Raw genomic sequence first — 12,741 nt, 5'->3', positions numbered from 1 at the left:
CGATTGGGGGTTAGGTGCCTTGCTCAAGTCATTTAGCCGTTATTGAGAATCAAACCCACAACCTTCAGTTTACCAATCTGACTCTCTAACCATTAGGCCACAACTGCCCCCTGAAGCTATTATGTACAGAACTGGAAGCTATTCATATCTGACTTAAACAATAAAGTGACTTTTATTGACATAACTCAATAGTCCCGCTGATTCAGTCACATTGTAATAAAAACTGTTCATGGTAGCTTAGTACTACATGAAGCACATTTTTCTTAGGTTCAAGGAGTGTTCGGGTTGAAGAAAGTTCAACTGTGTATGTCGCTTACAGGCTTGCTGTCAATTACACACAACAATTTGCACTCTAAATGTATAAAAAAACAAGCAAAAATCATAATGTTAATGCACTTGCAATGGAACTTGCAACTTGCAATCTTAAAAGTAGTTGCTTTCAGTCCAGGGAACATTTTTACTTTTTTGAAAACCAATATTACTGTAGACACACATGTTAAAGATAGTCTTTTTTTTCAATATTTGGCTGGCCAGATATTTTTAAGTTTAAAAAAATATATATATTTTTTTTAAAACTATTTGTTTCAACATGTGTGAAACTTCTCTAATGAGGAAAGTATTATTAAAAGATATTTTTAGTTTTCTATTTTTACAGCATATTAAACAACGTCCACCTGACATTTATGAAAACATTTATGAAACCCTTTTTAGAACACAATTCAATTTGGAAGTCAAAATCTCGTTTGAAGTAATTGTCAGTGTGGTTTTATAGGTTATATAAAATATGTCGATATTTAAATAAATAAATGTAAGTGGACCCTATGACAACGTCCTCGTGTGACAACTAGCCCCGGCCTTCTCCACTTGACAAATTAATTTACTGGGTAGCCTAGTCTACTACTAAAAATATCAGTGACAGAAAAACAACGGAAACATAGGGGAAACCCATCACTAATGAAAGAGGAATAAACTACACTCGATTTATATATTTTTTTCCTGCGCAAGTCTTACATAAAAGCCTTTGTTGGTCGGAAATCGGATTCCTCCTCCTCTTGCAGGTGTCAGTCTTAATTCTGTCCAGTAGGTGGGACTTTATACTCGTCATCCGGAGCATCGCGCTTTCAGCAGTACTTTCCTCCAGCCTGGACACTGAGAGCATCTCTATGATGGACTGTGGAACGGAAAGTCGAGGCGAGTTGTGGCATTTGCACTTGTTCTTTTAATAAGGCGATTAGATTACGAGCCCAACCTCATATGATGTTCCCAGGCGCGCGCACTCTTATGTAGCCAACGCATTTAGATATTAAACACTCATCAGCGATCTTCATCATCACCATCCTCGTCAGCCCTGGAAGACGTCGAGTCGTTTTGGACCCAAAAGTCATGGATATATGGTTCTGTTCAGCGGTTCCTGTGTTCACCTGGAGGCTTTTCTTTCTTTCAAGCATCTTCCAGGGTTATTGGAGCTCCATGCTCGATTGTCCACCAACATGCAGCTGTTCGCCCACTGAGATCTATTGCAATAAGTCCGACAGTGGAAATTTCTTCCCTTTACTTGCTCTACAAGATCCGGCGGGCAATGGCAGTAACAATAATGACATTGAAGAGCTCTTCAGGAACATCACGTCCATGTAAGTGGGTTTCTGTGCGTCCCTCTCCTATACTGCGCAAAATAGATATATAAATATATATCTCGCCATGACTTCCTCCTATAGTAAAACTTGGCTTCTTTATCAAATCTGCATTATTGTTTGAACTTGTATTATGTAGCCTATATTTCAAAACTAATTCGATTATTTAAAGATTCACAATCTCAAGATACCAATTTTTTTTGTCCTTAAAGGTTTTACGAGGTATATCATTTAAGAGCATAGCCTATTATAAAACATTTTGCAATGATGCTATTGCTGTTTTGAAATTTTATGTCGTGCTTCTGCATTAATTAATGTTCATATTATGTAAAAACCTGTTTGCTTTCGCATAGATTTAATCAATGCAGCCAAGTCAGTTTTTCATATTATTGAATGAAACATCCTTAGGAAACGTTCAGTTTGATATGACTGTGTGATTAGCAACCTTAGACATTGGAAATGGTAGCCTATTGTCCACACTTCCCTCATTGCTTAAAATGGATTTTTTGTACATATTAATATTCAGGTCTAAACATAAATCCATTGTTGTGACATGTATATTATAGAAGGGATTGTAGTGATAATATAACACTAGCAATGAATGGTTTGAAGTGAACAGCAGTGCACCAACAGGTTACAGAGATTTCTTTCATTCAGCACTCTGGACAGCTCATACAATCTCCATAGTGCTGGCTGATTCTATTTACAACCTCGATCTGTTATAAAACTTCTATATTCATATCGAACATGAGAAAGAGATAGCTGTCTGTTTCTCTGGCTGTCGGTCTATCTTGCTGTCTGTCTGTTTGTCCTTTTCATGGCTGGCTGTACCGTGATACATGACAGTGTGTGTGTGTTTGCAGTGAACACATGATTTATTTAGTTGCTGTCTCAGAAAATGGAGGGGATCCTTCAAAGTTTCACTCAAAGTGTCTGTTTTTCAAATGTGAAATTCAGTATAAGAGTAGGTGTGTCTTTCTCACTTAAGCTTTTTGAGCCAAAATGCTTTCATTTTATCATTAAGATTGAGTCTGAGATTAAATGGATGTATTTTTTATTTTTTTTTCATAATATGCAACATAATTTCTAATGAAGCTTTTGCAATTATAGGAAGCATTCTCTCAAGTTTAAGCTACCAAATGTATATTTTATACATGTATATGAAACACATTTTATATAGTTTTTTTTTTTCAAAAGCGGACACTTTAGTGTCTTTTGTTATATTCTTGCGATAGCATTTGAAACTCATCATATGACTTACAAGCACATCATCAAGTTTTATGAGGCCTTTTTTGTGTTAAGTAGGTCAGGACTGCCATTTGAGAATTAAGAAGAACGTCAGGGTTTGGCTCTTTAATGTGAAGAACCGTAACTATAGAATGGCACTGACCCTGTCTCTCCCCTACATGCAGCTAATGAAGTATTCGTTGAAGTTGTCCTTTAAAGGAAATTTGTGCTAAATTTTTGTTTGTCTCTCTTGTAATGGTTATAATAGGGATTTTTGTCGGGGAAGCTGATCGTAGAGCCATCTGCGGGGGCCCCACTTTTACTGAGGAATATAAATGAAGTACTTTCCGAGGCAACAATCAAAAGACGCATTGATAACCTGTGGGAGCTAAGGAGGTTCAAAAAGGAAGTGCTTGAGATCTGGAAACGAGGCTCGGGTTGAGTTGTTTGAGCTTTTGAAGTTTGTTTCTAAGGTGATTGTATTTTAATTAGCTTATGATGAATCATGGAGACAAACGATAGTCGTGTTAGACGTACTGTATAGAGAGAGAGAGAGAGAGAGAAACTGCAGAATTGTCGGTAGCCAGAAGCTGTTATTCTTCAATATTTCACAACAATCTATCAGACAATCTTGATAAAAGTCTTTGATTTCCAAAGACATTCATAGTGTATAGAATAATAGTGATTCAATTTCAAATCAGGGGAATCTCATGAGACAGCTTTTCTTTTTTTGTGTGCATTATTTTCTGACAATTCTCATTATTTTTTAAATTATTATTACTGCAATGTGAATTTATATATCAGTATGTATTTATCAGTGCAATATGTTTTTATACAATATGGTAAAAAAAAAAACTAAGTACACTACAGCAGTAATGAGAATCTAATGAGAATCACTGCTGAGAATAATGATAATTGCAAAAATATATTTTTTAAATAAATAAAACATCCAGACACATTATGGTAATAATTATTTTGAGGGAAATGTGCTCAATTCTCATGAAAATAATGAAATAATGACACACTGCAAAAAATCTTAATGGTTTTAAAAACTGGCTTCATTTGCTTAATGCAAAATATAATGTTTTCCTTTTTCATTTAATATTACGGAAAAATGTGACTGCCCGAAGTTTGCCTCTACCAATTTATACTTGACACTGGAATGGTCAAGGCTCCTTGTTTAAAAAGTGATAATACATGCACAATGACATGGGATATTCCATCCGTTCATACCAAATGAACTGAAATGAATGAATAACTTTGAGCTCCTTTTTCTTTCCTAGGCTAGTATAACTAAACGTGATGGTAAAGAGTTTAGCAGAAGAGGAGAATGCATTGGTGCTCTACAGTAACAGTGGGGATTTGTTTCTGAACAGAGCTTATAGTTCTTTTTAAAGTCTGCTTTTTCACTATTATCAGCAAATGTATCCCTCAGTGTAATGTAATAAACCGTTGATTTACAATGCTGCTTCTTTAATTGGAAATGTGCCCATGTCAAGCTCTGTCTGTGTGTTAATGTTGAGGTTTCTAGGTCAAAACTAGCCCTGTTCTTTATAATTAGAGAGTGTTCCGATAGCTAAAGTTCATCTGAAGGAGCTGCAGTGCGTAATGCACCATAATGCATAATTATGTTGCATGATATGGATATAGAGAAGCAGAAAGAAACAAGATCTAGATCTTCTGTTCAAATTGAGCTAAGTTAAATCTTATAACTTGAGGCAAAACACGATGCAAAATATGTGAGGCAAAACATGTCTCAATTGTACTTGCCATTCGTTTTGAATATAACAACATTGTTCATTGTTTCCCTAAAGAAATAGTTTTTTAAAGAGATTATGGAACTACATTCTTTGAGGGCCACTTATAATGTTAGCTAGAAATTTTAAATCCTAATTTAGAAGTAATAGTCTATTTTCTATCCAGTTTTTGATACTCTCTTTCAAACTGTTTAGATCTGCGTGCCGTATTCAAGACTTGCAAGTAAACACCCACTACTATGATTGATTAACAGTTTTTCATATTAAAATCAATTCCAATGTCTCTGCCATTACCAAAAAGAGGAATATGCGACCCTAAAAAGGACAGAATGCTCAAGCATATAGTTTTTTTTTCTCGTCATAGTCGGGATGTTGCCATTACAGTTCGGTACAGAACTGTCATGCGCTTCGCCGCACTCAACTTACACCAAGCAGAGTTATTGCTGGAAGTTCAATGGTTCGCAAAGTCAACGTCCCCAATGCCAGAACTCTCTGTTATCCTGGAGCAGGGATAAGGGATTTAATTGCAGCATTTCCTACAATAAACAAGCAACTCCCTAACACAGAACATTTTGTTATTCATATCGGCTCTAATGACGTCATGGACAGAAACTCACAGAGTCTCAAGAAAGATTTTATAAATCTACTTGGCCTTATCCAGGAAGCAGGGATGCTACCTGTGGTTTCCGGTCCTATTCCTTCTCTTCGTACAGAAGGTGAGAAATTCAGCCGTTTGTGGTCTCTCCATGTGTGGTTACAAAACTACTGTCAAGATAATGGATTTCCCTTTGTGGATCATTTTGATTCTTTCTGGGGAAAATATGAACTTTTTAGTCGTGATAGGTGTCATCCAAATGAGAAAGGGGCACACATACTGTCTTCTCATATTGACTTCCTTCTGAACACTAACGGATGAAGGGACATTGCTAGGACATCTCAATCAAAGGTGGATATTGACAATATTAGCTGCTCATTAATTAACATATTAATGGTTAGATGTGGTACTACAATTGCTAACACTCCTAATCTTGGGCAAGTAATCCCTACCATCATTTTTCATAGACCTACAGATACATTTGGGTTTTCTAGTTCTGTTAGGCATAATAACCTCATACCTATTAACCTAGTTATCAATGTAAGCACTTGTAATCTGCCTAGGCTAGCTCCTTTGCAAACATCATATTGCCCGTCGGATTTTAAAACAAGGCAAGGGCCTATGTTAATGCACATTAACGTTCGAAGTATCATCCCTAAACTTGACATGCTAGACTTGTGGGTAAATGATTCCAGACCTGACATTTTAGTGTGCTCTGAAACTTGAGAACGTATCCCTTTGCCTTTAAGTTCGGTGTTAAAAATGCCAATTTGAATGCTAAACGGACCAGGATTAAATGTTTGGACTAACAAGGAAGATTTGACTTCTGAAACTTACAGGATATTTTTTATAGTACAAGGATCTCTTCGATTTCTCAAGTCATGACCTTTTTAATAATTTCCATTGTAGTTTCTCTTCTGTAGCCTGTTTTGTCCCATGTCTAAAGAATCAGTGCAAGGCGAGGACAGAGAGTGAAAAAGATGTGACGGTTCAAATTAAATAATCAAAATGTCTCATTAAATAGATCACATCATGAAATAATCATCTGGTAACTGAAAAGGAAGAAAAAGGAGGGCACACTTTTTAGTGTTTTTTAGCCCTGGTGTCTGTTTCTCAAGGCAGTACAAAACGAAGCTGCACCAGAATGACAGCAGCGCAATGCCACAATGCCACTCTTTTCAACACCGCACAGATTTCGTCTGCCACCACAAGACTTCTTTCATGGCGGCATTATTCCACCATGAAATATTGAACACTTTGAATCCATGAACAAAATTCCTTTGATCCTCCTTTTCTAGGTCACATAAAATCCTACAAGCCACAAATTCCTTACCAACACAACTATTTTTAGATCCAATTTAATTAATATTTTCTCTCTTTGAAAGCTTAATTTGTGCACACTATGCTAGTAATGATTGTGTTTTAAGCTAATAGGGTAAAGACCTAGGCTGCGAAGTCTTGGATGCGGTCCACAAGACTGTATATTACAGAATGCATCATGGTCCTACCTGCTGCATAACATGCTGGAATAGATTTCAGCTTCAGTGTGGCAAAACCTCAGACGTACAGGTTCATATAATAATATCATGAAATGGAATCTGTCAGACATTCACGCTTTTCTTTTTTTCCCCAGACTATGAGCCAAGTAGATATGGAGATTGAAATTGAAATACAGCAGAAAGATTTTAAATGGAAAATGTCCTATCCTATTAAAAGAGTGTACAGTTCTTGTCAAGTGCAAGATTCTCAGAGGGCTTGGAACACGTGTAAAATAGATGTATGAGAGTGTCGCAGAATCCGATTTGACATATATTACATGAAAAGACTGCTGTCACGGTCACCGTGTTTGATTTTATATAAAATGTCTTCGTTATTATAATCGAAGCCTCAAGCACCTTTCTTAGATGACTTATTTTAGTTATGCGTCTGTATACTGACAGGTTTCAAACCTGTCCACTGCCAACTTATAAGGAAGCTTCCTTACTATAAAGCAACATTGTAAGTAAATAATTTGAAATGCTCTACAAAACAAGCAACTCTTACAAATAGCTCTCCTCACACAAAGTGCACAAGAGACTCACACGTGGTTTAAGGTGTCACTTTGATACTCCAGTAAGCATAAAAATAATGCATAAGAAGCATAAAATAGTGCATATTGGTAATAATTTTAAAATATAAAAAAATTATAATGTAATTTTATATATATGTATATACAGTGCTGGGTAGATTACTTACAAATTGTTGTCAGCTACTGACAAAAATTGTAGTTAGTAACATAATCCATTACATTACACATTTAAGGTAGTATAATCAGACTATTTTTTGATTCCTTTTAGATTTCTTTTGAACTAACTCGTTTTATCTCAGTTTTCAGTGATCGGCTCATATAGAGGCTGGTCTGTGTGTGCAATTCCTCAAACCTGGAAGACCTTCTGAACGTATATACTGTAAGCATTAGGCTTTTTTAGAAAGGAACATTTCAAAGATAAAAAAGAAATAGTAGGGAGAATCAATGAATTATGAATAATGTACTGCCATGGTGAGAATAACATGTGATCATGTAATCAATAAAAAAAGTTACACGTTTTTCATAAAAACGTATTACAAGTACAAAATCTTGGGAATCTGATTACGGAATCCAGATCACATGTATATATAGTTGGGTCATTAATGTTAAAAGCACCCATTTTGTAAGAAAGCCTTTGAAATAAGGCATTTAGCTGTTGATTACAGTATTGTATGCGTTTCCCCTCAATCCAGCTCAAAAGGATCAGTGTAAGCAGGCATATATATAAAAAAAGGATTAATTCTTGCAGGAAGCTGCTTTTATGGTTCCCACAGGGACCACAATGAAAATGCAACACTTCCGTAACACTATTGCAAAATGTCTCACAATGAATATTTGTCCTTACTTCATTTGAATCAGAAGTTAGTTAACACTTGTTGTAAGCGTGGGAAACTAGAGGAAGTCAGTGTAAACTTGTTTGTGCACACACACTACGTTTACTATCCCAGCCGGCGGGCTGCAAATTATGATCAACAGCATGTATGTGCTAAGACCCCAGATGGGATGTGCTTTAAACACTTTATTTTCACAGCCAAAAGTTTCCCAGATTTGCATGCTGTATGTCATTTTGGGCTTCTTGCCAGTACAAAAGGGAACAGTGATCCAGTATTTTATTTAAAAGCTTCTCATACAACAATGGGCTGCTAGAATACTCATCAGGGGATATGCCATGTATTGCTCAACTCAAGACAAGACATATTGAGTGCAGAAAAGAAAGCTCTACATGAAATAGTACTAGAAGGCTTGTTGACAGACGCACCTGCTCTGAACGCCCTGCTGCTGAAGTTTTGCACCATGGAATCAACAGCAAGTCATTGGCAGCAGTTATTCCAGGATCCATATTTTTAGCGCAATTTTCCACCGGACAAAATTGCGATTGTTAACTCATGATTTCTGTTCTGTCTGTGCGCACCAATCTTGCACTTCTATCTACTCCTCAACCAGACCACCTAGAGACTTCGGGTTTTCGGCATTATGTTAAGGAAGGTCTAATCTCGGGAACGCACAAAAAAAATCCAGGAAAAGATTTTGGATTTCCTGGAAATTCCAGAAAAAAATCCGTTTTTTGCAAATTTCTCGGCAACCATAATAGCTATCGAGTTGAAACAAATTGCAATCGATAGCTTCTAAAATTTACAATAATATTAGAAAAAAAGATTTGATCAAAAAATCTTTCCTTTATGCTTCAAAAATTTTATTTTGAGTGTTGTGATCCCATGACGTGAGAAAATTGCGCTAAAACACTCACTGAGTTTTTATTACTTGTTTTAATTGTTATTAATGTGGTGGCCAGTGACAGTCTGGGGTGACACACAATAAATACTGTAGCAGTGATAAGGTTAAACCAATTAGTTATCATTTTCACGTCCTGTGCCACGTTGTTTAAATATCAAATGCATTTGCGCCAACCATTTTTCCCATGGTTAAACTAGCGCTGTGCGCTTTAGACCATGCGCTTAGATCGTTAAAGGGATCATCGGATGCCCATTTTCCACAAGTTGCTATGATTCTTTAGGGTCTTCATGTAAAGTTTGTAACATACTTTGGTTTAAATTCCTCAATGGTTGTGTAAAACAACTCCCTTTAACCCTCTCAAAAACAGCTCAGTTCACAGCGACCCGTTTCGCATGTCTCTTTAAATGATAATGAGCAACTGCTCACCCCACCCCTCTCCTCAATGGGGGGTGTCGACACAAGGCACGTAAAGTGCTGCCTTGGCGGACAGTATACAAATGGCAGAAATATGCTAATACGGGACAGTCCGTCAGTGCTCGTGGGCGAAGCAGAAAATCCAAACGGCTTGATTATTGAGAGTGTTTAGACTTTTTGAGGATTAGAAAAAAAAGGAGTGAAAGGATTTTTTTAATTGGTGGTTGTGTCCACACACTGCAAAGACACATTTATATGCAAACACCATATAAAAGTGAATTTTGCATCCGATGACCCCTTTAAAATAGGGCCCTAATACACATATTGACAGTCTGTTGTGTAACTTTTAATTTAAGAGTGATGTGCAGCTTTTACAATCAGCATTTACAGTTTTGTAATAACAAAAATATATTATGATTTATCAGAATGTTGATAACCAAACAGTTTTACTTCCCTTTGACTTCCATTGTATGGTTAAAAAAAATATAATGGAAGTCGGCGGGAACCGAAACTGTAACATCCTCTTTTATGTTCCAGAGAAGAAAGGAATACAGGTTTGGAACGACATGAGGGTGAGGAAATGATAACAGAATTTTCATTTTTGGGTGGATTAACAATTTAAAGCCATACTCCAGTTATACAAAAAGTACAGCATGCTCTCATGTACTCATTTATGTTAAATTAGCTGGACACGTTTTTACAATTAATGCTTTGTACTAGTGCATAGATTTGTATGTTATGACTTCCAGGCTGTAGGGTCCCTTGAAAATTGTTTGGGTCCTCTGTTTAGGTTTGTATCTGGTGAAACATGAATCAATATTAGATCATTTCAATATTACATGAAATAATATTAATCATGTATTATATGCTCATAATACATTTTACCCCCCAACACACTCACACACACACACACACACACACACACACACACACACACACACACACACACACACACCACACAGACACACTTATTCACAGACTTAAATACGTAATGTGTTAGACAAAACATGCCAACAAAACCTAGAAAACTCATTTATCCCTAAAAAATAACTCTTTCAGTTCAGTTTGTGACTGTAATATTGTTACCCAGGGAGGGCACCTCAGACAGTCTCACCTGTCTGTTCAAAGACAGTGAAAATAGGTTCTGCCTCTGTGTTTCTGTTTGTTTTCTGCTATGCTGAATGCTACTGTCTCCTGTGTCACACTCTGTGTCCCAATGACTTTCTGTCCTGTTTTCCTTACCTTGCCTTTCTCTGGCTCCTTGCAAAAAACTCATTGGCTACTTAATTAGGTACAACTTTTAAGTACCAGGTTGGACACCCTTTTGCCTTCTGAACCGCTTTAATTCTTCGTGGCATATTCAACAAGGTGCTGGAAACATTTCTCAAGAGATTTTGGTCCATATTGTCATGACAGCATCACGCAGTTGCTGCAGATTTGTCGGCTGGACATCCATGATGCGAATCTCCCGTTCCAGCACATCCCAAAGGTGCTCTATTGGATTGAGATCTGGTGACTGTGGAGGTCATTTGAGTATAGTGAACTCATTGTCATGTTCAAGAAACCAGTTTGAGATGGTTTGAGCTTTGTGTCATAGTGTGTTATCCTGCTGGAAGTAGCCATCAGAAGATGATACACTGTGGTCATAAAGGGATGGACTTAGGAAGGCTGTGGCATTTAAACGATGCTCAATTGGTACTAAGGGGCCCAAAGTGTGTTAAGAAAATATCTCACACACCATTACACCACCAGCAGCCTGAACCATTGATTCAAGGCAGGATGGATCCATGCTTTCAAGTTGTTTATGACAAATTCTGACCCTACCCTCTAAATGTTTTACTGTATTTTTGATTAAATAACTGCAGGATTGGCGAGCATAAGAGACTTCTTTCAAAAACTTTTTTCAAAATCTGACCCCAAACTTTTGAACTGTGTACGGCATGCTTTCAACAACATGCAAAAAATGTAATAGCAGACGAGCAGAGAACATATTTATAGTGTGTAAAATGTCTTCTTTTTAATATGTGCCCGGCTGCGGAGTTGATGTGTTTTCTTCATACATTCCCCCCACCAGAGAGCAAAATGTTTGCCTGTTTTCCCCTGATAAGTGCAGGAAATCAAAATTGCCCACTACTCTGTGTTAAGGAAGTCATCTCGTGCAGGTTTTCCAAACAAGTGCTCACTGCAGCCTTTGGCATGGCAAGTGACATTGGCATTCCAAAACCAGGAAGATATTGGCGTCCGTGCCATTATTGCTTTTCTGTCTAATGCTCTCTGCCTCATGGGACCTAATTATGCTCATTTTCATTTTGGCTGAAGCTCAGGAGTGGATGAGGGTAGAGATGTGCAGAATGTAGATACAGCACAGAAGGGGTTTTGTTGTGCCTATATTTAGACTGCCAGTTCTGGACATGAATCATGAAGCTGCGAATGCTGCACACAGTTAATCTGAGGCACATTGATACATGGCCTAAATGCATGCCTGCCTAGACACGGTTAGTTTGGGAAAGTTAAGTCTTACGCACATTAGCTTCGATAAGATGCCCGCAGCACTTTGGATCAGAAAAACTTAATATGGAGGAAATCTCCTTGAGAATGTGTAATTGCTCTGTTGCCGGTCAGAGTTGGATGTTTTGGAATGAACACTTTTGGAATAAGGAATAGTTCACCCCAAAATGAAAACTATGTCATTCAAAATCTTTTTTCCTTCCATGGAACCCTAAAGGAGAAAGTTTTTTGTTTTTCTTCAATACAATTGCAAAAATGGGGACTAAAGCATTCAAAAAGGATGCAAAGGCACCATAAAGTATCCTAAAAGTCCAGTCGTATGGGATTAAAAAATGACATGGGTGATTAAGGACAGCAGAATTATCTTTTTGGGTGAACTTACTGTTAAATGATGGCGCTGAAGAATGCTAATTTCTAGGTCAAAAAAATCTGTTCTACATATATTCTGTAAACACATTTTTTTAAGTTATAAAACGACAACATATGAAGATGACAAGAATGTTGAAAGGCATTGCTAATAGGTGTAGTGAATAGGGAAAATTAGGCTGAGACATTTGCACATTTTTAAAGGTCACCGCTATATGGGGACAGTATAATTGCCCTGTGTATATACTAGACATGAAACATTATCATGATTTTACCTCAACTGAACACCTTTCCAAAGGAAGTCAGACAAATTGATCAGAGAGCTCAATATTTCAATGCTTTTATAAGTCTAATGTGAGCAAAGAAGTCAAAACAGATTTCAATCTTTTCCCGTTGTCAAGCCTTTCTCACAATATCTGCCAGTCTCTTCAAAAGGTACTT

At 37.0% G+C, this 12,741-nt stretch overlaps 1 protein-coding gene across 2 annotated transcripts in view; it reads left to right on the top strand.

Annotated features, from left to right (window-relative positions):
* The first annotated feature begins 1,126 nt into the window (after positions 1 to 1,126).
* ntrk3b (neurotrophic tyrosine kinase, receptor, type 3b) overlaps positions 1,127 to 12,741 on the top strand; it is a 131,281-nt gene continuing 119,666 nt past the window's right edge. The window contains exon 1 of one of the 2 annotated variants that reach the window (XM_084406053.1): positions 1,127 to 1,631. In XM_084406053.1, coding sequence (XP_084262179.1) covers positions 1,384 to 1,631 — 248 coding nt within the window. In that variant the 5' untranslated portion in view covers positions 1,127 to 1,383. The remainder of the gene's footprint in view (positions 1,632 to 12,741) is intronic. The other variant, XM_084406052.1, reaches the window with a different exon arrangement.

This window comes from Rutilus rutilus (assembly GCF_951802725.1).
Source record: "Rutilus rutilus genome assembly, chromosome: 3".
NCBI lineage: Eukaryota > Metazoa > Chordata > Actinopteri > Cypriniformes > Leuciscidae > Rutilus > Rutilus rutilus.
Note: the sequence above shows the minus strand (reverse complement) of the source record. Positions and strands in the feature narration are given on the sequence as shown.